At 36.8% G+C, this 26,619-nt stretch overlaps 2 protein-coding genes across 3 annotated transcripts; both read right to left on the reverse strand.

The window, feature by feature from the left end:
- Positions 1 to 2,257: 2,257 nt before the first annotated feature.
- Positions 2,258 to 14,140, reverse strand: LOC102083115 (uncharacterized). 2 transcript variants are annotated; one of them, XM_019363853.2, is made up of 11 exons: positions 13,985 to 14,140; positions 12,837 to 12,876; positions 12,542 to 12,602; positions 11,881 to 11,965; positions 11,648 to 11,705; positions 10,699 to 11,019; positions 10,105 to 10,371; positions 9,494 to 9,760; positions 9,143 to 9,271; positions 4,540 to 4,718; positions 2,258 to 4,067 (listed from the first exon to the last, which is right to left on the reverse strand). In XM_019363853.2, the coding sequence occupies exons 1-10, from the start codon at positions 14,018 to 14,020 to the stop codon at positions 4,618 to 4,620; spliced, it is 1,365 nt and encodes a 454-aa protein (XP_019219398.1). In that variant the 5' UTR covers positions 14,021 to 14,140; the 3' UTR covers positions 2,258 to 4,067; positions 4,540 to 4,617. The 2 variants fall into 2 exon arrangements, with proteins under 2 accessions (XP_019219398.1, XP_019219399.1); XM_019363854.2 differs by lacking the exons at positions 12,542 to 12,602; positions 12,837 to 12,876.
- A 4,631-nt stretch (positions 14,141 to 18,771) lies between these two features.
- On the reverse strand, positions 18,772 to 22,435 carry LOC109203855 (uncharacterized). Its single transcript, XM_019363660.2, has 6 exons — positions 22,250 to 22,435; positions 21,492 to 21,549; positions 20,734 to 21,051; positions 19,797 to 20,063; positions 19,374 to 19,505; positions 18,772 to 19,110 (listed from the first exon to the last, which is right to left on the reverse strand). The coding sequence occupies exons 1-6, from the start codon at positions 22,250 to 22,252 to the stop codon at positions 19,052 to 19,054; spliced, it is 837 nt and encodes a 278-aa protein (XP_019219205.1). The 5' UTR covers positions 22,253 to 22,435; the 3' UTR covers positions 18,772 to 19,051.
- Positions 22,436 to 26,619: the final 4,184 nt, after the last annotated feature.

Raw genomic sequence — 26,619 nt, forward strand, 5'->3', positions numbered from 1 at the left:
AGTCAACAAACATTCTTATTACTGCTACATTTGTGTCACATAAAATATTTTAAAATGTTACCTGGTTAATTAGAGCTATTTCCACAATGAAACAGGCTAATGTGTAAAGTCATTGTAAGCTACCTCGTGTGCCCTTCATGTTTTTTGTATTGTTACTTGATAAGAATAAGTGAGCATTTACTATTATGGATCATCTACTATGATTCGTAATAGTGAACAAACAAGCCATTGTTATGCATGATACCGATACTGTAGTTGCACACTGACCTCTGTGCAACGGCAGCAGTTGTTTAGCAGTTTAGCAGCTCAGTGACCACACGACCTTGTGGTTTCTAAGGTTGTGACAATGAACGCAGTGAAGACCAGCTTTGATGCTTGAGGCACAGCTCACATCTTCTCAACAAAACACAATGTAAGCAAAGCACCAACACTATTGAAAAAAGGCTTTGTTTAATCCCCGGGGGTAAAATTTGGATTAGGACTTTTACAATATTGTCAATATTGTTGTTGTTGTTTATTTGAATTATGTCCTACCTTTCTTCAATTCAATTCAATTCAATTCAATTCAATTTTATTTATATAGCGCCAAATCACAACAAAAGTCGCCTCAAGGCGCTTTATATTGTACAGTAGATAGCACAATAATAAATACAGAGAAAAACCCAACAATCATATGACCCCCTATGAGCAAGCACTTTGGCGACAGTGGGAAGGAAAAACTCCCTTTTAACAGGAAGAAACCTCCGGCAGAACCAGGCTCAGGGAGGGGCGGCCATCTGCTGCGACCGGTTGGGGTGAAGAATACCTCTTCATGTAATAAGAAAGTAACATCAATTGCAGATGTCTTACTTTGATAGGAATCATCATTGTAGAGTTTCAGCTAAGTTGAGGTCAGATATAATGTTTTGCGCAAAAATTAAAGTTTTCCTGTGACTTGAGTGATGTTTTCTTTGTATACAAGTTTGGAGTTAAAAAAGTTATCTGCAGCAACATCTGAAAGAAGTAACACAAGGAACGTAAATATGGTGTAGTCACATTCTGTTACTATTGCATTTATCTGAGACTCTCCACCATTTGACCTTAGAACTGAAGAAGCTTCTCGAATGCAAGGTGAAACGTCCAGACGCTTTTCTTTCCAAGCTCCTTAGACTATCTATCACTATAGCTGACTGCTAGATACTGAATCCAGATGCTCCTGTTACAGTTGTGTTAAGAATATTATTTTGAGGACTTTTTATTTGTTTGTTTGTTTTTTAAACAAAGATATACCACTGGATACTTATGAACACACCTAAAAATTGAATACCATATGATTTATCCTGTCTGTCTGTGTCTGCCTGACACCAACTGCACTGGGTAGCGGATGTCTTAAAATAGGCTTAAGTCACTGTTACTGCCAGGACCTGGTGATATATACTGAAGAACAGCGTGGCAGACAGCCTGAACCTGTGCTCTTCAACATGTGGGACGATCGTGACTCAAGAGTTGGGAGTTCGCCTTGTAATCGGAAGGTTGCCGGTTCGAGCCCCCGGCTTGGACAGTCTCGGTTCGTTGTGTCCTTGGGCAAGACACCTCACCCATTGCCTACTGGTGGTGGTCAGAGGGCCCGGTGGCGCCAGTGTCCGGCAGCCTCACCTCTGTCAGTGTGCCCCAGGGTGGCTGTGGCTATAATGTAGCTTGCAATCACCAGTGTGTGAATGGGTGGATGACTGGTTGTGTAAAGCGCTTTGGGGTCCTTAGGGACTAGAAAAGCGCTATACAAATACAGGCCTTTTACCATTTACCATCACAGGATTAATGTTAACTGTTTATTTTGCTTTTTTATGTCCTGCAATGTACATTTCTCAATATAGTCTGCACCACAAATGTTTGTGAAAAGAAGCAAAAGGAAGTATCAGTTAACACCCTGGTGTGAAAACCACATTAGATTAAAGCCACAACTCTTTCTTTTTTTAGTGTCTCTGCTACAGACGCACTAACATGTATGTTCTGAAGTACTGCATGGGAGACAGCATGAACCTGTGATCTTCGTCTCAGGATTTATGTCAAAAGATAGAGAAAAGTCTGTTCACACACATTTATGTATAAACATTTGCTACCACAGCAGGAGTGAAACAAAAATCACATGTAAAATGTGACAGCTGCAAGTGATGGCTTGTCTTTTTTCTCAGCAGCTTCAGAAAATCACCCATTTCTGTGCACATAGTTACAGATTTGTCTCCACATTTACAAATCACGCCACACTTTTAAATCTGAGTGAATTTCACAAGATCTTGCAGATCACATGCTCTGCATTTTATTGCTTTTAGTTAACTGTAAAAACTTTGGCTCCACCATGTGATGAGTGCTGATACTATGCGTTTTTCCATTTACTACTAAAGGTTACAGCTTTTACTAGTTCATCACAGAATTATCACTAATCACCAAATAATACATGTAAAGCGAAACACCAAAATAAAACACCAATTCTTGTTTCATGTGAGGTTATTACAGCGTTGTCCCTTTCTATGTTATGCTTGACTTAAACATAATGGTTTGTGTGATTGAGATACATACAGAGAATAAATGTAACACTTTGAGACAGATTTATGTAAAACACGAGGAGAGCACAGATTTTATTGTACTTAAAAAAATGGCATGAGATCACAAAACCTGACAAATATTACTGGAAATCTAAATGTTGGTCAACAAGCTTCATTTATTGCATTTATTGTCATTGCATTTGAAAAAAAATGAAATTTGAATTGCATCACCAGGTTGCCGACCAAACACACACAGTTATACGTGTCTCACAAACTCCATGTACTGACTTTTTCACACATGTCAACACTTTTGTCACACATTTCACACCTTACACAAGATATTTATATTAATCACACTTTGCATTAAAATACTACTTAGAAGAATTGCCTGCAGGGGAGTTTGTGCCCTTCATGTTTTTGTATTGCTGCTTGATGTCTCTGTTGGTTCTCAGTCATCCAAAACTCAAGCTAAGCAACAAAGCATATGCTGTGCAGTGCAGTGAGCTCTACACTGCACAGAAACAGCATAGCCACTCGACAAATACATGACACAACATAGAAGAGCCACCTCGACAGGACAAGACTCAGCTGTACATCTGCACCTAAAGGACAAAGTCACTCTTTCAGGGATGCCAATGTTCACATTTTGGACTGAGAAGACAGATGGTTGGTTTGAAAGAGGAGCAAAAGAGACCATCTATTTCCACTGTGAACAACCACCTTCGAACAGAGCGAGCAGCTTACGACACCAACTGTCAGCTACCCACAACGCAGTCCTGAGATCCCTCAATAGGTCACATGATAGGGTAAAGGTCTTACAGTGGTTTCATCCAAAACCTTTGGTGGTAATGGCCCATGCCTTTTTACACACCATGGCGAATGTCATGTCGCAGATGATTAATAGTGGGCCGATGATCACCTCCTAAGGGACAGCCCCTACTAGGGGTTAGATAACAGGGACTTTCCACTTGATGAGAGGTAAAACATCTTCAAAAAAATTAAAACCTTGTTTTCATGATCTTAGATCTCTTAAGTCTCTACTATGATCATCAATTGTGAACAAACAAGCCAGTGTTTTATGCATTATACAGTTTTTTTCTTTCTCAATGATGTCTGTGCAGCTTAGGTAATGTCACATGGTTTAGAGGTTTAGCAGCTCAGTGAATACAGGATATAGTTTGTGGTTTTAATGTCATGACGGCACAGAAAAAAGTAACCATGATGTTTCACTGTGTTTTTATCTCAAACAAGAGGCACAGCGCACGTCTGCTAAACACAACACGAGGAAAGCACCATCACTGACCAAAGCCTTTTATTCAATCTCCAAGGTTAAATGTAAAATGTTGATTAGAACTTTTACAGGGTTGTTGTAGTTTATTTAAATTATGTCAAATAAAATGTAGTTTGAATATTAAGTATTAAGTATTTAATTTCATTTAATATCTCATTATATTAAATGCCTTCTAAATACCTTTTTTATCCCTTTATGTTTTCTTCAAAATTATCTTCAAAATTAAAGTAATCCAGTGAGTACTTGTAAAATATGTGTTAGAGTGAATTGTTAAATGTTTGTCATTTTTATGCTTACCATCTCTACAAAAGGAATTTCACTGTCTCCCTCCCCAGATTCTCGGGGTTCTGTGTAGGGGGCTGTAGTCTTTTATTACAGGCAACATCCTTGTGAAGGTCTTTTTGATGTAAGCTTCCTGCCCAGCAGGAGGTCTCACACACACACACACACACACACACACACACACATTCTTACTTACATACAAAAGTTCACACATATACACACAATGCCTTAGAACCATGTGGACGTTGCTTTGCTGTGTTTTGTGTGAACTGTCTCTCAATAAAAGGCAGTGAGAGGAGGCCATCATCGGGGTCATTCGTGATGAGCTAAGATACCGACGAGGCCTCCCTTGCGCAAGTAAACGATCGAACGCTGTTGCCTTGTTTTTCTTTCATGGGAATAAGTCCTGGATACAGCGGGGTCTATGTTTAGACCCAACAATATGTTTACCTTTACATTAACTGCACAGCTGGAACTGCTAACCTGGCATAGTTTTATTAGCTACTTGACCGAAAGTCAACGTTAACTTTCATCTTGATTTGAAATCGGTGGTGCTTCTCTTGTTTCTCTTCCATCCTGCTTCAGTCTAACATCTGAGTAGACAACATCCTCTTCAGGATCGTCTGAAAGAAGTAGAAAGATAAATCTGTGTCTTGTGTAATCAAAGGAGATTAATATTGTACATCAAAAACTTGTAGCAAGAAAGTTTTCACAAACATTCACAATGACACAATATTTGTAGCTTTGGCTCTGTACATCACCACAGTGGATTTTAAATCAAACAAAAAACTGTGATTGAAATAAAGACTTTAGTTTTAATTACCTTTAATTTAAGGCATTAGGCCCAAAATTGGATAATTATTAGGGGTGGCAATTTGACCCGATAATTGCGATTAATTAATTAGAAAAAAAAGGGGGGGGGAACGCATTTAATCACACTTTGCATTCCAAGCAAAGAGGAACTTTTGTCAATGTTGGATTTCCTGGTATAACAATTACACTGATGCACACATCAGAGCTACAAAGAATCAGAAGAAAGCGTGTTGCTAGGACTGATCGGAGGCAAATTTCATTTCAAAAGACTACCTGATGGAAGCCTTGAAAAAAGCGTGGTTTTATGCAAACTGTGCAAAAAGGAGTTTGGATACCACTGAAGCACTTCAACCTTTCAGTACCATCTAAATGCAAAATATGTTGCAGTGAGCACAGAAACTGTGGGAGCTGCTAGCTCCAGCAGTGTCAGTTTGAGTACCAACAACAGCCTAAACTTGATGAAATGACTGGCTTCAGGACCAAAATTAGTAAGTCAACATCGGACAAGTTCTCTCGCAAAATGGATTGCTCTGGACTGTAGACCACTATCAGTGGTAGAAGATGGGGGTTAGAAAATGTGCTACAGTTAGCGTCAGGTGATCCAGCTTTCCAACTACTTTTACTTGAAGACTATTTCAAGTAAAATTCAACAGCTTTATGACACTGAAAGGCAAACAAAATTAGATGCATTACAGACAGCCCTGCTAATGTGGAGGAACTACACCAGGAGCAAATAAGACTGGGGCAACAGAAAGAGCCACTCATACAGGATGTTCCACAGGGTGGAATTCTGTGCTGGATATGGTTTCTTGTCTACTAAAAAATCAAGAGGTTGTTTTTGCTTCTTTAGACAAACAAAAGCACAAGCTAGTGATTTTAACTCCATCAGAGCTGATAAACCTCCAAAAGCTGGCGACTGTTCTTGAGCCATGCAGGTAATTAAAACTATTTTTTAACTTATTGTTACTGTTTCTTCAAAAAGATTAATAATTACTTTCTTGAACTGTCTACTACAGATTTGTAACAGAGCTTCTTGGAGGTGAGACATATGTCTCATGTTCAGTGGTTTTACCTGCTTTCTGCCACCTGCATCACACCATGGAGGTCTCCAATGATGACTCAAACTACATGGTGAAATTTAAGACTGCCTTCACAAGGGACCTATCCCAACGTGTAGCTACACTCAACCATCAGTGGCTCGAGATAGCTACTGTGCTTGACCCATGCTTTAAGGATTTCAAGTGTCTTGCAAGGGGAGAGCGAGAAGAAGTTTGGAGCAGCCTTGAGGCCCTGCTGCAGGAGCAGTGTAAAGATGCCACCACAAAGGAGCCAGCAAAGACAAAGTGCCTCCTCCTCTCTTCATTGTCTTCAGACTCTGATTCAGATGAAGAAGCCCTGAGTAACAGGGCCCTGAGTCTGTACAGAGCAGAATCCACCATCAGCGACAGAAAGACGGCCTGCTGCAGTGGTGGTCCAGTCGAGCAGGGACACACCCACAGCTGTGTGTCCTGGCCCACAAGTATCCTGCCACTTCTGTCCCATGTGAGAGACTGTTCTCACTTGCAGGTCACATGTTTCTACCTTATTTTTTTAATAAGAAAAACTGCACTTTATGTTTAAATTTTTATTATTATTATTATTATTTAAAGACAATACCACTTTGAAAATCTACATAAACCACTTAAAATAGCACTTTCTTTTTAAGTCTGCCCAATTTTGGCCAGGGATATTATTTTTTGTTCTTCTGTTTTGAATTGAAATGCAGTTTAAACCCTATTTTTTCTTTCCAGAAATTAAAAGAGGTGGAGTTTACAATATTAATGTCCATGTCTATTATTTGATTCTGTCACCCAATAAAACCCTTTTAAATGAAAAAAAAATTGGCGCCTTGGGGCAAATTTTCTTGTGCGATTAAATGCGATTAATCAAGATTAATTACAAAGCCTCTAATCAATGAATCACACAATGGATGGAAAAGTAGCATCATTACCAAGTTCTGTTTCCTTTTTATTTCCGGAAAAATGAAGCAGACATCATATCTAAAGTCATAACAAAGCTCTAAATTTGTATTTTATAGCTTTTTGATGTAATTTTAAATATAATGCTCAAGTAGATGTCAGTATAAGTAAAGGAGGCCATCATTATGTGGAAAAAGCACAGAAATAAACCAGAGAGATGGCAAAACATTGAGGAGTGGCAAAACAACATCAACTGTATATTCTTAAAAACGTATAAGGTTGAGCTGCAGTGCCATCTCAAATACACCATTCTTCTTCTATCCAAGAGATATTCTCTGACCCCACCTTGATCCCATCTGTGATGTGTCACTCCAAAGAACACGTCCACGCTCTAGAGTTCAATGGTGGTGTGCTTTACACAACTGCTTGCAACACTTTGCATCAACACTTTGCACTGGGGGGGGGGGGGGTAAGGCTTGGAAACCCATTCCATGAAGCTCTCTATGCACTTTTCCTGAGCTAAGCTAAAGGCCACATAATGTTTGGAGGTCTGTAGTTACTGACTCTGCAGAAAGTTGGGGGCCTCTGAGTACTGTGCCCCACAGCATTCACTTCCAATTTCTTATAATACCACTATCAGTGGACTGTGGAATATTTAGTGGTGAGGAAATTTCATGACTGAACTTTTTGCACAGGTGGCATCCTATCACGGTACCATGCTGGAATTCCTGAGAGCTTCTGGGAGAGACCTAATCTTTCAAAAATGTTTATATAAGCAGTCGTCATGGCTAGGTGTTTGATTTTATACACCTGTGACCATGGAAGTGACTCGAACACCTAAATTCTATTATGTGGATGAGTGAGTAAATAGTTTTGGCAATATAGTGTATATATTTACTCCAGTTATTTTCATCCTTTTTGCCACTACCATTTATCCACATATGATCCCTAACACACTACCTACACAACACCTCATGAACTCCACAATATCTAAAGAAATCAAGAACATAAAGAGATGATTGTATCACGGTCAAGGTCTACAATCAAGACCATTCAGGAATCAACCTTCCTGAGTGGAAATACATAACATAACAAGTTCATAACAAGCTGAAAACCACTGGTTACACTCAAGCAGAGTAAGGCGAGGTTTGATCTAAAAAGAGCCGGCACATTTCTGAAAGAAATTTTCTGGACATATGAAACCAATATTAACTTGTATCAGAAGGGAGGAGAAAAGTATGGAAAAGGAGTGAAATCGCTCATGAGCTCAAGCATACCACACTGTATGACTAGGTGAAAGTAATGTTACGGGCAAATGGCCACCAGTGGAACTGGGTCGATCGTGCTTATTGATGATGTGACTGCTGGTAGAAGTACATGATGAATCCTGAAGCAAACGGCTATTTTCTCTGATCAGTTTCTGTCAAATACTACATAACTGATTGGGCAGTGCTTCACATTGCAAATAGATAATGACCCATAACATACTACAAAAGAAGCCCAAGATTGTCTTAAGGCAAAGAGATGGGATATTATTCAATGACCAGTCAGCCACTTTATACATAATTGGCTGATAGCCTGCAAACTAGCAGCAACAGAAGGTGGTCCTGCAGTGCAGTCCTGGAAGAGCATCACAAGGAAAGAAAATACCATGGTAATGTTTATGGGTTGAAGGCAGTCTTACTGCAAGACTGAAGTGTAAAACTGATCCTTACACTTTAAATCATGTTAGTTTTCTAGTAAATTTTGATCCTCTGAAAATGAGAGACTGGAAAAAAAAATACCTCCACTGGCCAGTGGTACCCTCAGCGTCAAGGTAGATAGACCGATGTTATAACTTTCAAAATCCCATTTCACTTTGTTCTCAAAAGTTATGATTTTTTTGTAGATACACGAAAGATATCAATTTGAAACTCCTACATTGCTTTATTCTCAAGATATCACATTGATAAACTTGGGTGTCCATGTCACCCACCTGCCCACCGTTGTCAGGATGACAACAATAACCCATCAGGCTTTTACAGCTGAGGAGAAAAATGACTGTAATTACTAAATATTTAATAAAAAGTTTTGTAAAACTAATTGAATTAAAGGTGAAAGTCAGCATTTCAATCACATATTGAATATTTTACTTAAAATCCCTTGTGGTCCTGTACAGAAGCAATACAAATAATGGCGCTTACTGTAAAGGTTTTATAACAATTTGGCATACATTCATGTGTGGTACTCACTGAGACAAAATTGATAGCAACAATATAGTTAATTTAAAATATTACCTTCATTAACAGTCATAATGCCAGTTGTCTTTTGGAATTTCCGAATACCAAGAAACACAGCCAGAATGAGTAGAATGGCAATGCTTCCTACCACAGCCACAGTCACAACACAGTGGTCAGAAATATTACCTAGAAATTGAAACATTAAGAAGAATGGACTGAGTTAAATGGGATATAATCGCCTCAAGTCACTTGCAATTTATATTTCAGTATCTATAAGTAAGATTGATTTTTTTTTTAACTCAAATAAATAACTTAATTCGAACAATGCCTATGAATACATAAACTAAACAAAATAATTAAAAATATAAAAGAAATGAATATCTAAGTAGAACATTTTTTTTATATTACCTGCACATCTTATAAGGTGGATGATGGTTTGTTCTCTGCTTATATTGTTTTGGACGATACACATCAACTTTCCCAGCAGCTGACCATGTAAGCTGATTGTAACATTTGAAATGTTGTGGTTTTCTGAAATGTTGGGTTGGGTTTTGATCAACACGTTATCATCTAATAAGAAGATGAACTCTACTTCATCTCCTTCAGAGGAGCAGCTGACTGTCCTTTGTTCTGGTGACAAACACATCTGAGATACAGCTGGTTTTGACACAGGAGCTGAAAGACAAACATGTGGTCACATATGTATACAGTACGAATTGCAATTTAGCATCCATTGCCAGCTCTGCAAACTATCATATATGGCTACAGAAACTCTGTTTTTAGTGGTACCTGCTAAATCATTAAAGTTTTAAAAAAAACTGTAGCTTGCGAATTTTATGATCTTCAGGACACTTTGTCAACATAGATAATCTTTTAAAACAGATCTATGCTGCTTTTAAAGATAGTTACAGGTTATTAACGTCTTTGATTATCCAAATATATATTATTGCTTTACAATACATTTAACATGTGCATTTCTATTACATATATTTTGTACCAAAATATTTGAAGCACACTACCTGTACAGCTTGTAAGGTGGGTGATAGTTTGTTTTCTGCTGACATTGTTTTGAGCAACACATGTCAGGTTTCCCATCAGTTGACCAGGTAAGTTGATAGTAACATTTGAAATGTTGTGGTTTTCTATACCGTTGCCTGTAGGCTGTAAGTTTGTCTTATCATCCAAAGACAAAATAAACTTTACTTCCGCTCCTTCAGAGAAACAGCTGACTGTCATCTGGTTTGGTGACAAACACATCTGCGTAACAGCTGGTTCTGACACAGGAGCTGAAAGACAAACAGTCACATATAGACACAGTATCAACTGTAATATGACGTTCACTGCTACGCTAAGAAGTGTAAATACATATCAATACAGGCTTTATGTAAGTGCTTACTTATAGCTTACTTATGTAAAATGTGTCCACAAAATGAATGATAATTTGATAACTCTCTTATAATATATAACCAGCAATAAGAACAACGGTAAATACAATCTATAAACTGTTCATGTAACTACCTGCTTTTTCTGATTTTAGCTCTAAACCACATTTTGACGTGTACATTGTTATTACACAGATGTTATTCAATAAGTCAATAAGTTGTTGGTCTTACCTAGTATATGTAGATGGATGTTAACTGCGTACAATAACACACCGTCAGTAGAATTGTGTGTTTCCATCCTGTACGCTCCAGAGTCATTTTTTGTTGCTTTGTTGAGCTTCAATGTTCCATTTGTGAAGAATATAGTACGATTCTTGTATTTTTCATTGAGACTAATTAATGTATCATTTTTTAAGGTTAAAATGTTATCTGTACTCTTTTTCAAGCTTGTCTTTATATGTGGCTTGTTAGGTATGTAAAAAACAAGTGGTTCTCCTAAAACTCCAAAACACGTCTGGGGTCCAGGTTCAGTTAGATTGCATTCTGAAGACCCTGTTAAGAAAATAAATAAACAAATGTATACAAAGAGGGAAATTAATAACTATCATGTATTTGCACTAAACAGAAAACCATAAACTTTGTATTTATGTAACCGATTAATAGTTACTGACAAAATCCATGTGAATGTAATTTGAGTAATAGTATTAATGACACTGTTATCTGATGTAATGTTGTACAGCACTATATCAAACAGAAATGTTCTCTCATCAGACTAAACATTAAATCATAAGAAAAAACATTTAAAGGCTTTAACCTCCTAGGACCTGGGGTCCACATATGTGGACATCATTCAACATTTGGGTTTTCTAGACCAAAATACTGAATTTTACTCTACAAGGCCTGATATCCACTTACATTATACTGCCACTGTTCTATTAAAATTTAAAACAAATGTGCTCATATGTGGATCTCATTTTAGTCAAAAAAAAAAAAATCAGGTAAAAAATAAAAATCTGGTTATTCTTTGTTTTTACATTCATCAGGTCCCAATCAGCCCAAATAGCAAAGAGAAATTAAAAATGCATGCCATGAAAGAGTTTGGGTCTTAGGAGGTTAATAATGACTTAACATTGTAGATTTATTTTGTTCTTCCACGTAGTGTTTAATAGTTGAAGTGTACCTTGTGCCACAGCGGTCATTGCTGGAGCTGCGATGATCATGTAGATCAAAATCATCTTCTGTTTGGACAGAATCAGATTATTTTGCATGTGTAGTGTACTACCAAATGTGTGGATTATCTACATGATGGATAAATAGAAACTATTCTTACTTTGGAAAATAATGCAACAACTATTGACATACTAGACATTTGCGTGCTTTTTAACTAATGTCGCCATGACAACAGTCACTCACCACATTTAAAAGAAGATCACTTCTTACTCTCTGGCATGTGAATTCACCACTGGCACCTGGATGGTATATTTCTAGTCTTTTTTCCCTTTCATGAAGAAAATCGAGGAAGACATTATTTGCCTTCAGCACAACCAGAGCACTAGACTCAATGTAGATATTTAAAAAACTCGTTTTTATATAGCACTTTTCCACTTGAGCACTCAAAGAACTTTACAACATGTCTCATACACACACAATTTTTCGATCTTACTATCTTACAGTTGCACACACATTCAAACTCTGACAAACACATTGGGAGAAACTCGGGGTTCAGTATCTTGCCCAATGATACTCTGCAGATTGGAGCATTCACCAATGTTCCAATTAGGAGATGACCTGTGCTACAGCTAATCCCATGAGAGCAGTTACCAAGCTTTATGTCAGATTCTATGGATATTCATGTGAGCCCATTATGAATTAACGGGAGTCATTCTCTGACATTAATCAACAATGCTGCTTCTTGCTTTAGTTAAAGTTCTGTGTGCATATGTGTGGGTTGTACCTGTATGTCAGATACTCACAGTATAAGACTTCCCATTATTTTAATAAGTCAACAACTGTTTTTAAAATAGTAAAGTAATTTCACTGCATTCTGTTGAGAATTGAGTTTAGTGTTACTTACCAGCACCTGGAGTTCTTCTCTGTGGCGGCAGGCATGACGGGCCTTGGGCTGCTGTGTTTGTCTTGTGGTTTGGACAGAAATGAGTAAGCATGTATTTAAAGTCACCTAAGTCTTACTCAAGCGTTTAGTGTCTCATCATACTTGTCTTTACTTATACAAACATGTAAATATAGTAATTAGACAAATTAGAGTATTACTTTTGATGCTATTCAGACATTTTATTTCACATGTTCTTAATATCAAGCATTTTTGAGCTGCTATATGGATGGAATTTAAAAAGAGTATCTTTACTTACAGTTACTAAGTGTAGCCCAGAAAATCATCTCAGGGTTAAACTGTTGGTAACAGCTGAGAATGCTATAAGGTGTGCTTTAAAATATATGCAAAAGGACAGCATTGAGGGTTCCTTTAAATCATGGAAAATCATGGAATATGTCCCAGATAATCCCATATTATATTCTCACTAGACTGACTGTGATACCGCATGCTTCTCTGAATCTCTGTAAACATACCAATAAAGCACTATATGCCTTTAAAAGGATTTTATTCTCACGTCCTGCAATTTGAACTCATCAACATGGTCTACAGCAAGTATCGGTTGACACCTTAATGTGGGATGCTAAAACTATGTTAGGTAAAAACCACAGCTCTTTCCATTTTAAATTTGTTGCAGATTCACTGACTGATTGAAGTTTATGTTTAAAAATACAAAGAAAGTGAACGAGCACACCCACACAGAGTGAGAAAGAGAGAGGTACAATATCATATAAACTGCAAGGAGAGAGATCTGATTATAATATATTAAGGTTAGTTAAATGATCTGGTATAAAAGTAATAGAATAATGTTAGTGTAGTTAGAGTTGTTTATACTTTTTGGGACATTATTTCACAAAGACACAGTGAAGCTCCTTCCGATCGTCTCTATACTTTTCCATCAACTCCCTGAAAGTAAACTGTATCTGTAGTGCTCTTTCTTGGCATTACGCTTTACTGCTGCTCACTCGTCATTTTCTCTCTTATTAACCTAGCTGCAAAACCTTCCTTTATCATCATGGTATGGCTCATCCACTTCATCCTTCTGTACGTTACTAGATTTCTTAAAAAACGGTACCAGTGCAATTCTCCATTCCTCAGCCATCCTCTCACTCTACAAGATTGAGTTAAAAAAAAAAAAAAAACTAGTTAAAAAGTCTATTTTTTTCTGTCTGTCTTAGACGGATAGAATCAAATTATCTCCATCACATTGCTGTAAGGTTTTACTATTACTATCTTGCTCCCAGATAGGTGCTGAACCCACCAGTTAGCTCATTTCTGTCACTTGGTATATGTGTTTGATAGCTGAAGCATAAACTGAGCTAGCAGTTGTTGCATTAACAATAATAGTCCAGTTTTTACAAAGCTACACTATACTTAGACTACAAAATGACATAAACATGTACTTACAGCATACATGTCCTTCAGCCTGTGTAGTCTCTCCATGTAAGTCTGCTTTATATGTATGCAACTAGCACTTGCAGCATACTAGGCAGCTGGTGGCTAAAATCACTGGTACTGGCGCCCCCTGGTGGTGAGCCTGTAATGCTTCATCCCAGGGTTAATATTAACAGACAGTCTGCTGAAAGAAGCTGTAACTGAGGAGTTTTCATGTGTGCTTTGATGTCATGTCAGGTAGTAAATTATTCATTTCCATGCACGCATTTTCAGAGTTGGCAACACGTTTACGTTTATATTTAAGAACATTTTACGCATTGACAAAAAATTCACAAATCTCTGTTCAAATTTCGATATTTGTTTACACGTTTACAAATCTGATCTCTCACATATGGTTCTGAATGAGCAAATGTGGATTGACAGAACAACCACTAATCAGAAACTAATATATGTAAAGGAAAACAATCATTCTTATTCACAAGTTGCAGGTTGATACATACAATACTGAGACTCTAAGCTGCAGGCAAAAAGCTGTATGCACTGAAAATACATGACTTAAATAACAAACTGTAATAGAAGCACAATTACAACTATTTCTAGAGTAAATCTTTCATGTTTTTTTGTATTGTTAGATAGAATATTTGGGCATTTTGTCATCTGCTATGATTCTTAATGGTAAAAAAAAAACAAGCCAGTGTTATGCAAGATGCATGTATAGTATGCACTTTCTCACCATGTGCAACTAAGTTAGTATCACATAGTTTCATTGTTTTACAGTCATGACAGACACAGTGAATATTAGCTAAAATGCTCAAGCTATGAGATGATGGTTGATGCTTGACTCTGCTGTTGTCTCAGAGAGGCACAGCTCACCTTTGCTGTTATCTGCTATATATACAAAGCACAGCACAAGAAAAGCACAAACACTAATGACCACAGCTTTTTTAATCTCCAGTGTTATATGTAAGATGTTGGTGAGAGCTTCTAACTGAAACTGGTAACTTGGCATGAACAGGTTTAAGACTGGTGCTAGGTCAGAATGTATTAGGGGAAAGCTAACTTGCATCTTGATTTGAACGTGGTGTTGCTTTTCTTGTATGCTGTTTCACTTTAACATCTGAGTAGATAATATCATCTTCAGCATCATCTGAAAGACAAACAGAAATTGTTTTTTTTAGGTAGTCAAAAGATTTTACAATTATATATGAAAGACTTGTAACAATAATGTTAAGATACTGTCAGATTCAAAATCTTTTGGACAAACAGGCAATTAATTTAGTTTGTGCTATGTGCACCACCGCAATGGATTCTGAAAGAAACAATCAAAATATGACTGAAGTCTAGATTTAAACTCAAGGAATTTAACAAAAGCATTGTATCAACTTTTTTATGAGTTGGATCTATTTAACCCTGATGTTAGATTGCATCCTAAAGACCCTGATGACAGTATAAGTGATGCATACCTCCACCTCAGAGGCTCAGAGAGATCCCTCATGTAATCCCACCCCCACCTTGACCTCCTTCCTCACACTGCACTACTGTCTCACTGTCTTCGTACATGTCCTGCACCACCATCATATAGTTCTTGGGCACTCTTCCTCATACAGTGCCCAGTTTTCTCTTCTCCACCCAGGCACAGTGCAACTCCATCTGGCCATCTCTATACTTCTCCATCAACATTGTCTCATTAACATATGACTCTCTAGTCTTCTTTCTTGACCCTTCTTGGAGCCATACTGCTGTTCACTGATCAACTCCTCCCTCCTTAACCTAATTAAAAAAAACCTTTCCCACAGCTTCAGGGGATGGTTCTGTTTTGCATCTTTCCACTCTCCAAGACTGTATCTTGTATCATATCTTCACAGGTATGTAATCTGGATCAACCACAGTTCAACTCTTCCTTACTGATCCTTTGCACTTCCTTCTTCACTATCTTCACTCCATTTGAGGCCTTCCTCTCTGAAGGTGGTCCTTAAAATACTCATCTTAACTTACTGCACATGCTCAATTTTAACAAGTTAATACAAGGCATTTTCTCCTTCAGTATCCAGCCTCACATACAAGTCAGTTTAAGAATTTTCCTTAGTCACCTCTCTTAGCCGTACACTAGATGCCAGGTGCTCCTGTCTACTTTCTTTGCCAGCCTTCCAGTACAGTCATTAAATACACAACTGAATGCAGAACGGCTGCAAAGTAGCAGTATCATGAGGGAGGAAACATCATTTTGTTATTTCCATGGTGTTACGTACCCACGGAGAGGTCTAGGAGTGTGAGCATGGGGACCGGTAACAAATTGGTGCAGAATGGAATGAAAAGGAAACCAGACAGAGGTGTTTAGTACATAATATGGTTTTATTACAAATAATCTTAACCAAAAGAGCCGCCAACACCATTTTACCAATAATGCCAAAGAAACAAAGGAAGCAGTCGTAGGAACAAAGGAAAAAAAAAACTACCAAACAAATAAAGGAGGCACTTCTCACTTAACTCCTCACCACGGGCATGACAAACATGCAAAGGAGCCTTTCCAGTACCTAGGAAAAATGGTGTAGAGCCACAGGGGAATAAGCCACCTCACACACAGTTCATCCCCAGCCTATATAACCTCAGAGAGGTGATTGCTGACTGGGCCCAGGTGTCAAATGGCCAATGAAAAGGCAAGGCAAGGCAAGGCAAGTTTATTTATATAGCACAATTCAACAACAAGGTGATTCAAAGTGCTTTACAGAGACATTAAAAACAAAAACAAATAAAAAGCATGATTTAAATTTGATTAAAACAAGCAAGCAAACAAACAAACAAACAAACAAACAAAACAGTATATAAAATCAAATATCAAAATATCCTCTGACGGACAGGCAGCCAGTGTAAAGACCTCAGAGCTGGACTGATGTGGTCCACTTTTTTGGTCTTAGTGAGGACTCGAGCAGCAGAGTTCTGAATGAGCTGTAGTGTTCTGACTGATTTTTTAGGTAGACCTGTAAAGATGCTGTTACAGTAATCAAGCCTACTAAAGATGAATGCATGGACTAGTTTTTCCAGGTCCTGTTGAGACATCAGATCTTTTATCCTTGAAATATTCTTGAGGTAAGCTGATTTTGTTATTGTCTTAATGTGTTTTTCTAAGTTTAGGTCTGCATCCATCACTACACCCAAATTTCTCGCCTGGTTTGTGGTTTTTAGGTGTATAGATTGAAAAGCAGCTGTGTCCTGGGGAGAGAGAAGAGTGAGAGAGAGACAGAGGGGTAGGAGTGGCAAGAGAAGAGGAGGCGGAGAGAGCGGGCAAACACCCCACCCACACACTCCCACAGCCTCAAAGGGTGTAACACATGGGCTGTAGGCTTCAGGCAGTCACAACTTACGTGCAAAATATTTTTGATTAAATATACAAAACAATCCTCTCATTCAGTTTTTTTTTTTTGGTGTCTCATTATAACTGCCACCTAGATACAGAACCCTGTAGTGACAACTGTGCAAGGAGATTTTTACTGATCCAGTTAATTAATTTCTTGGCCTATCGGTTTAACAGCTGAAGCACAAGCTGAACAAGCACAGGTCTTTTCAGTTAAGAATAAGATTTTACTTTTTAACTTTTTCTTCTTTTTTTTTTTTTTCTTTTTTTAAAAAGTTCAAGCTCTCATTACAGATGATAACTTATAAAAATACATAAACATACAGTTAGGTCCATAAATATTTGGACAGAACTTTTTTGGTAATTTTACCACAATATATTTAAATGAAACAACTCAGATGATTTGAAGTGCAGACGTTAAGCTTTAATTCAGTGGGTTGAACAAAAATATTGCATTAAATTTGAGGAACTAAAGCATTTTTAAACACAATGTCTTCATTTAAGGGCCTCAAAAGCAACTGCAAAAATTAAGTAACTGAAAAAAAAGTTAATTTCTAATACTTGCTGAAAACCCTTTGCTGGCAATGACTGCCTGAAGTCTTGAACTCATGGACGTCACCAGATGCTCGGTTCCCTCGTTTTTAACGCTCTGCCTGGTCTTTACTGCAGCTGCTTTCAGTTGCTGTTTGTTTGTGGGCCTTTCTGTCTGAAGTTTCATCATCAACAAGTGACATGTATACTCAACTGGGTTAAGGTCAGGTGACTGACTTGGCTATACAAGAATATTCTACTTCGTTGCTTTAATAAGGGCCTGGGTTGGATTGACTGTATGCTTTGAGTCATTGTTCATCTGTATTATGAAACGCTGCCCAATCGATTTGACTGCATTTATCTGGATTTGAGCAGACAGGACATACAGTATATGGGTGTTGCTGTCATGGTGCTCTCTGTCTGACTTGCACTTTTGTATCTTGTTTTAAATACACTGTTCTCTGACAGCAACAACCGATAATCATTTTGTGTTTAAATTTCAATTTTCATTTTTGAATTAAAAAAAACACATTGCAGTGCCATCCTTTCGTGTTCAGAAACATGTTCTGCAATAACCACAGAATTCAAGTATCACTTGTTTCCTGCCATATCTTGCTTGTGCAGTGTGCACAACCTCTGTTGTTATATTTATAGAAACCCTGGTCAATGCAAAAACATGCACGGATATACGTGTAGAATGGTGTATGTGAATGAACTTCCATTAGCACTGCGTCCCCTGTGTATATATATATATAAATATAAAGCAGAAAGTTTTTATTACAAAAAACAGAAAAAATGTCCTGTGTTATTTATTTATTTATTCACTTTACATGACACATTGTTTTAAAAAAAGACATTTCTATTGTAGATAGGGCAAAATAACAAAAAACAAAAAAACAAAACAATAAACAAAAACAAGGTAAATGTACTGGTTCTTATATAGCACTTTTCTACTCTATCACATCACTTTATACAAGTTGCCTCATTCACACACAGCACTTTTCATTCACAAGATTCATACTACAATGCATCACAGAGCAACTTGGGGTTAGTATTTCACCCAGCGATATTTTGCATGCAACGGATTTAGGGTTTAACCTTAAGCATTTGCTATGTACAGAGAAAATATATGTAATTTAATTTTCTCATGTTTCATTAGAAAATTAATTTGCATTTTGATGTGAAGTGGTTGTTGTTTACTTTGTTTGTTGCTTCACTCTGACATCTGAGTAGACTACCTCCTCTTCTGCATCAACTGAAAGAAGTGAAAAAATAAGACATTTTAACTGTGCCTTGCATAGTTAAAGAATAATAATATTGTTTTGTTGTTTTTCACATTATACAGAATGGTAAAAATAAGGTACATATTCCCAATACATAAATGCACACTTTCCAATTTCTAGTTTTTTCAAAATATTTGTATTTATTATTATTGTTTTCAGAAATGTCAAGAAAACTGTCCAGGTTTTTATACTAGTTTATAAAGACAAGAACATTAAGTGAACATGTATCTTTTACCTTCATTAACGGTGATAGAGTTAGTTGTCTTATTGAAACATTTCATACCAAGAAATAGGGCCAAAACCAGAAGTAGAATGGAAATGCTTGTCACCACAACCACATTCACAACAGAGAGGTGAGAAACTGTATCTAGAAGATATAGAAAACAACATTAATAAGGAACTGAGATAATGCACTCTCATTTACAGGGCTACATGACCTCAAGCCCAAGATGCATACTTGAATTTGGTGCATAATACTGTAAACTACTATAAACTAAAAATGCAAGCTATCCATGGAGTTGAAAGATCATTTTCTTTCTTTTTTTTGTAAAATAAATCAAAGCACACACATATGCCAAATAGCTACAACAAAATACACGAACCAAAAAAATATATATTTTTAAAGATATTCAGATAAAATAAAATGTCATGACTCTACCTTTACAGCTTCTAAGGTGGACGACTGTTTGTGCTCTGCTGACATTGTTTTGAACAATACATGTCAAGTCTCCCATCATCTGACCATGTAAGCTGATGGCAATGTTTGAAACGTTGTGTTTGTCTGTTTTCTTGGGTCTGGTCTGTATCAGTGAGTTATCATGCAACGACAAAGTGAACTCTACTTCATCTCCTTCAGAGAAGCAGCTCACTGTCTTCTGTTCTGGTGACAAACACGTCTGTGATATAGCTGGTTCTGACACAGGGGCTGAAAAACAAATATATAGTCACTTAAAAATGTGATGCCAACTGGAAACTGTTGCCTATATATTAATTTCAGATTTTATTTAAATTCCAGTAAAAGAAACTATTAAACAAATTACTTCTTTAGAGACATTAGCTGATAAATGTACCGCATAACTGCAGTTCACAAAGTATGTTTAAGAGCTGTCTACAGTAAAAGATGCAACAAAGCAGTTGTATATGTCATCTATGCAACTGGTTATTAAGTGTATAAAAAAAAAAGAGTAGTATTACATCAAAATAATTAATATAAAAATACTATAGAAACTCTGCTTCCAGGGACTTTGAAAACTCACTAAAGAAAATGCAGGTGCAAATTTTGACTCTTAGACAAACTGCTTGAAAACAAACATTTTTAATCTAGACACGAAACATTTAAAACGATTTGTAATGTACCCCAAAGGGCTGATTTTGTTCATCTGGACGTAGCATTTTCAAATGTTTCTCCCATTGAAAACGTTACATCCAGATGAACAGAATCAACTCTTTTGGATTCATTTACCTGGATGATTGAGCATGCATCAAGACATTTGTAATGAAATTTGTTTATTTTCTCCTTTACAGTAAATCCATATCATATGCATTATTGCTGTTACACATATATTATATGAAGAAAATAGGAATTGTTGTCTTACCTAGTATGTCCAATTCTACAATTATTGTGTGCAATAACACACCATCAGATGTGTGTTTTTCCATCTTGTACCCTCCAGAATCATTTTTTGTTGCACTTCTCAGCATAAATGTTCCATTTGTGAAGAATGTAGAACGACTCCTGTATTTTTCATTTATATTTAGTAAGGAGTAATTTGCTAACTTTAAAATAATATCTGTATTCTTCTCCAATCTGGTCTTTGTGTTTAGACTAGTAGGTAAGTAAAACATGAGTGGTTGTCCCAATATTCCAAAACACTTATGGGATATAGGTTGAGTTAGATTACAGTCCAAAAACCCTATAGAGAGAAAAAAGAAAAATACAAAATTAAAAACTTAAAATTTCAAAAAGGGAAAATTCTTATTTTTTGTTATTTGTGATGTACCTTATGAATACCAGCAACTATTCACTAAATTGAAAACCAGATATTTTGGATAAATTTTAAAAAAAATGAATAACAGCAACTGGAAATGAAAGTTATTTATTTATTTATGTATTCATTTTTGCAGATTCATAGTTCGTTCAGTCATTTATATTTTACATGCCAGAGGCAATGCTGTGTGAGTATCAGTATTAAAGACATAGTTATCTGGCATTACATAATATTAATACATTAATTAATAATTAATAAATAATATGGCAAAATATTTTTTAGAATGACTTGAAATTTGAATATTTTTTTTATGTTTATAGTAATTTTGATGAATGACATAGTAGTTTGTAATTGTTGAAGCATACCTTGTGCCAGAGGAGCGGTTGTCACAGCTGCAATGATCATGCTGGTCAATATCATATTCTGTCGTGGCAGAATCAAACTCTTAACAATAGTGACATGTATATCGGACAACCTACGAGTGTTAGGGCCACATTAAAAAAAAATATTACTGATAATTTTGAGAATAAGTTGCAATTCTATTTCGATTAAAGAGTCAAAATACTATTGCAAGAAAAAAGTCAAAATGTGGAGAAAACTTGTTTTTCAAGACAAATTGCCACAGCTGCCATACCTCTACAAACATCTTGTGTAGATGAGTTTGAATTTGAAACAAATTGATCAGCCAGCTTATCATGTCTTGTGATATAACATACATCCTTGGTCATTTTCCAGCCAACTCTTCCGCATTTGTATGCTTTTTTTTCCTTCTTAGTATTTCAACTTTTTTTCTCAATATACTACTTGGACTTTTTTCTTGACATTTTGACTTCATTCTCAAAATGATGAATACATTTTTTTCTAAATGTGGCCCTAATACTCAGTCAACCAGATTCAGGTTTACTTTTGTATAAAAAACACTTATATTTGCAATAATAAAAATGTAATATGGATAATGTTATTCATAATTTGTGGATTATCTCCATAATTAGCAGACAGTTTCAGAGATAGGATTTTATATAATTTAGACTTAAAATATACAACATTTTTGAAATACCAGAATTTTGTTTATTTGTTAATTGACGTTGCAATTGGAACAGTCAAAACTGTAAAAGGTACTCACCATATTTGAAGTACGAGGTCCTTTTTGTTGCTTGAGCGGACAGTGAATTTCCCACTGACAGCTGGGTGGTATATATGTCTTCTCACTGTCTTGTGTAGAGAGATTTGAGGAAGCAGCTATTTTCGTGCAGTTCTACTAAAGTCCTGAATGTGTTACTGTCATTATGGTGACAGTGGGCTGTTGTAATATTCATGTAGTATTCAGAAACAGTGGGTAATCATTTTATAGTATCACAACTTTACAAAAGCCTTGCGAAATGGTTCTCTGTCTTTATTATCAGTTTTGCAAATTTATTATTAAAAAAGTTATTTTCCAACAGCATCTTTGTATGTTTTCTTTTATTCTTTCTGCAAAGAAAATAGCCAAAGGACTCTGAGCCACGAGCAAATGAGAAAAACACAGATATCCAAATCAGGTAGTAAGATATTCCTGATATGGTTATCAAAGATATTTCTGAAACAAGATCATGTCCATTCTTGTTTTTACTGGGAATTCAACTTGACATAATGTTGCTAGCACAAAACAGAGACAAGGGAATGACTGGATGAACAAGCATTTTTAACAAAACTTTGTTTAGTTAATAAAATGTGAATTAACTATAAAAAAGTATTAAATCAACTACAAACAAGTTATTTAAGACTTGTTTGTAGTTGATGTAATACTTGGTCCATACTATCAAGTAAATTATATTATGGCAACATAATTAGATGTACATCTAGAAACATATAGATTATGAAATGAGCTAGTTGCTTGTTTAATCGAGACTGTGTTGAAAGTGTGTTAAGTAAGCTTTTATAACTACTTATTTGTAATAAGTATTTGTAATTCTTGGTTAAATATTTTGTGTGACCACATTTAAAGTCAGGATCTTCCATGCCTCAATAAAATTGAAAACTAAATAGGACCTCAAGACTTTAAAAAGTCTTAACTGTCTTCACAAATGAAACTGACAAAGTGTTACTTGATCAAAGTATCAGCTAACCTGAAAGAGAAGATCATGGCTAATCATGACTAATCATGGTAGTAGAGGAACATTTCTAAGCACAAGATCCAGACAGTCTAGGGTCTACCACACAGACAAGACCCCAGGTGCAGGCTATGCAAAGGTGCCCCTGAAACAATCCTGCATATAACAGCAGGATACAAGGTTGTAGCAGCCATGGCATACATGGAACACCATAACCAACTGGCGGGCATAGTATACAGGAGACATACCATGGAGAGTATGGCCTAGAAGACCAGAGGTCAAAATGGGATGTGCCCTTAGGGTGGTTGAGAATACCCATCTAAGATCCTGTGGGATTGGGGACTTCCAGATACAGACAGAAAAATTGGTGATCACTAACCAACTGGACATAGTTTTACTAACACAAATTATTAGGACAGAAACCAATATTAACTTAGAAGAAGAAAAATGTATGGAGAGAAAAGATGATCAAAACCATGCTACCCTGAGTCTGTGCTTGATTGCATATTAGTATATTAAATATAACAACAAAGCATCAGCTGTGTGTTGTGCAGTAAGAGTTGTGTTATGCCCTAGGAGTATAAGAGGGGGTTCATGTCCTGCATGTGAACTCAGCAACATTAACAAAGTTTGTTAAAAGAAACAAACAGGAAGTAGACAGTAGAAAAAACAATGCGTGATAGGATCTATTTAAGCCACAACTTTTTCCATTCTCACTGTCCTACAACGGTAACAAACTAGGGTGTTTATTTTTATCTACATAGATACAAAAACAACACAACCGCTACACAGAATGAAAGAGAAAGAGATGTGGTTACAGTATCATATATGGAATACTTTTTAGCATGTATGTTCTTTATGTGGTGGACATCGTTTTCAGATGTACTCATTTAGACTGTCAAGGTAGGCACTAGTGATACTGACTTTTAGATTTGAAGCAGTGCTATGTACAAGTCTAGTATAAGGAAAAAACACCATTATAAAAGGGGAAATAGGCTGTAAATTCACAAAACTGCCTTTGTTTTATTATTACAAGATCGGGCTCTATGATAGGTAGTAATATATGGGAAATAAAAATGATTTTGCACCCTTTCATTAAAAATTATCCTTCTCGTTTTTCACTTTGATCTCCATTTTTTTTTATTAGCCACAGCAAGTTTCCTTCAAAGCTTTGTTTTAGTACATTGGCACTATGATTAATGATAAAATCGATGGAGACACTAAAAATCGCTCATTAGTCATTAACAGCATCAGCGACAACAACAATAAACTGCATTTTGGCTATTAGTAGTGGTGTTAGCTAAGTACACTGATCAATATGAAGTCAAGTCTTACTCAGTCAACATGGGTAAAGCAGCATTTAGGTACTATGCTTAAAGGAAATTATATCAACTACATGTTATGCATGCAGACTGACAGAGTGTGTTTGAGATAACCTGACAAGTGTCACAGATGACACATTTGGTGTTTTTTTGCTGGTTTGTCGGTAGCAGCTCCTGAAACGCAAGTGTGCCACACATCTGTTAGACCAAATCCAGTTAATCTGTGACGCCAGTTAATCTGTGACGCCAGTTAATCTGGAACACCGGCAACGCTGCACTTGTGACTGGTGCTAATACGTTTTGAATTGAGACGCTTGAAGAAGCACACAGTATCGCTAAACCACATTATATGCTGTGATAAATGCTCTGCCGAAGTGTCCCCTCTCCCCACCGCCTTTCAGCGGCAGGCAGAAGTAAACAGGTCATCAGAGGAGGCCGGGATGATGATTAAGTTTAACATTGCCTACAATATTGCAAAAGAAGTTCTGTTTACTAAGTTCAAGTCAGAAATAATTCTTCACAAGAAAAATGGCTTGAACGTAAACCCCACCTACAGTAATGATGTTGCGTACGCCCATTTTATAGGTGTCATCGCAGACACATTGAAAAAAAAGATGTCAGTGGATATTGCGAACAGTGCATACATGGCATTCCTGATCGATGGAGACACAGACATCGCCACAAAAGAATGCGTCATTGTGTACGCTCATATCTTGCAAAAAGGAAGACCAGCGAATATACTGATTGGACACACTGAGGTCGAGCATGCCCATGCCCAAGGTAAGCCATGTCATGTCACGTAGCCTACATCAACAATATGCCTTACATCTTGTCACTGGATTAACCATATGTAATAGCATATTCCTATCATTGAAAATTAAAAATAGCAATAATACATGAATATAGAAACTGAAAATTAAAATGACTACATTGTAAAATCTTGATCTAATATGTAAATGGTATCTTTTTTTAAATTTCTTTAGGAATTCATGCTGCCTCAAAGGAAGCATTTGCTCCTCTCGGGGACCAGTGCAGTAACTGGTTAGAGAAAATCATTGCTCTGGGGGCTGATGGTGCTGCTGTTAATTTGGGCAGCCAAGGGGGTGTCATAGCCCTTCTGCAGCAAGAGGCAGATGACCACATTGTGCCTTTCCACTGTATGCCTGGATGCCCAGTGGGGTGAAGGGGACAAGGTGGCTTCCACATGTTTCAAGGGCCGTGGAGACCTTTCTGAAACCAGAGCAGTTCACTGCTGTGTACCACCACACGGACTATTTGGCAGGTTTCTCTGCCAATGCAGACATTGCAGGCCGAGCTACGAAGTTCAGTGCATTATTTTAGAATATTCTTTTCATTACAGCCACTAATGCAATTATTATTGACTTTATATTTTTTAAGAATGTTTCAATGTTCTAGGTAACTAATTTTTATTCTTGTATCATACAGGTTAAGAAATCAATGGAAGATGCCACTTTTGTGGCCTTTTGCCATTTTATTGCAGATGTGTTCAGTGGCATTAGTAAGTTTAGCCTCCTACTTCAGAGGAATGATATCATCCTACCACAGGTAAGGGAGATGAAGTGGGATGTGTAAATTTAAATTGTTTTTGTGGTCATCTTCAACTGTTTTAATAATACTGCATTATTATACCTAAACAGGCCGTTTGCAGCCTGGAACAACTGCTGGTGACCACAGAGGTAATGGTTGCAAGACCAAGCCTGATGGAAGAGTGTCTGAGTTCTTGAATGATATGAGGCTGCAGAGGAGGCAGCAGCATGAAGAGGGTGAAATGGCAATCTACAAATTCAATTCAATTCAATTTTATTTATATAGCGCCAAATCACAACAACAGTCGCCTCAAAACGCTTTATATTGCACAGTAGATTGTACAATAATAGATACAGAGAAAAACGCAACAATCATATGACCTCCTATGAGCAAGCACTTTGGCGACAGTGGGAAGGAAAAACTCCCTTTTAACAGGAAGAAACCTCCGGCAGAACCAGGCTCAGGGAGGGGCGGCCATCTGCTGCGACCCGTTAGGGTGATAGAAGGAAGACAGGATGAAAGACATGCTGTGG

Source organism: Oreochromis niloticus, linkage group LG10 (assembly GCF_001858045.2).
Source record: "Oreochromis niloticus isolate F11D_XX linkage group LG10, O_niloticus_UMD_NMBU, whole genome shotgun sequence".
In the NCBI taxonomy this organism is placed as follows: Eukaryota; Metazoa; Chordata; class Actinopteri; order Cichliformes; family Cichlidae; genus Oreochromis; species Oreochromis niloticus.

What these genes read in the sequence shown, in the direction of transcription:
- LOC109203855 (XM_019363660.2), bottom strand. An exon ending in CCACCTTAGAAGCTGTAAAG is followed by an intron (nt 19,506 to 19,796) that starts GTAGAGTCATGA and finishes TATATCTTCTAG; the next exon opens with ATACAGTTTCTCACCTCTCT. An exon ending in CTCTATCACCGTTAATGAAG is followed by an intron (nt 19,111 to 19,373) that starts GTAAAAGATACA and finishes CACTTCTTTCAG; the next exon opens with TTGATGCAGAAGAGGAGGTA.
- LOC102083115 (XM_019363853.2), bottom strand. Translation starts at nt 14,020, where the DNA reads ATGGAGAGACTACACAGGCTGAAGGACATGTATGCT. An exon ending in CTGGGCTACACTTAGTAACT is followed by an intron (nt 12,603 to 12,836) that starts GTAAGTAAAGAT and finishes CCAAACCACAAG; the next exon opens with ACAAACACAGCAGCCCAAGG. An exon ending in CATTATGACTGTTAATGAAG is followed by an intron (nt 4,719 to 9,142) that starts GTAATATTTTAA and finishes TACTTCTTTCAG; the next exon opens with ACGATCCTGAAGAGGATGTT.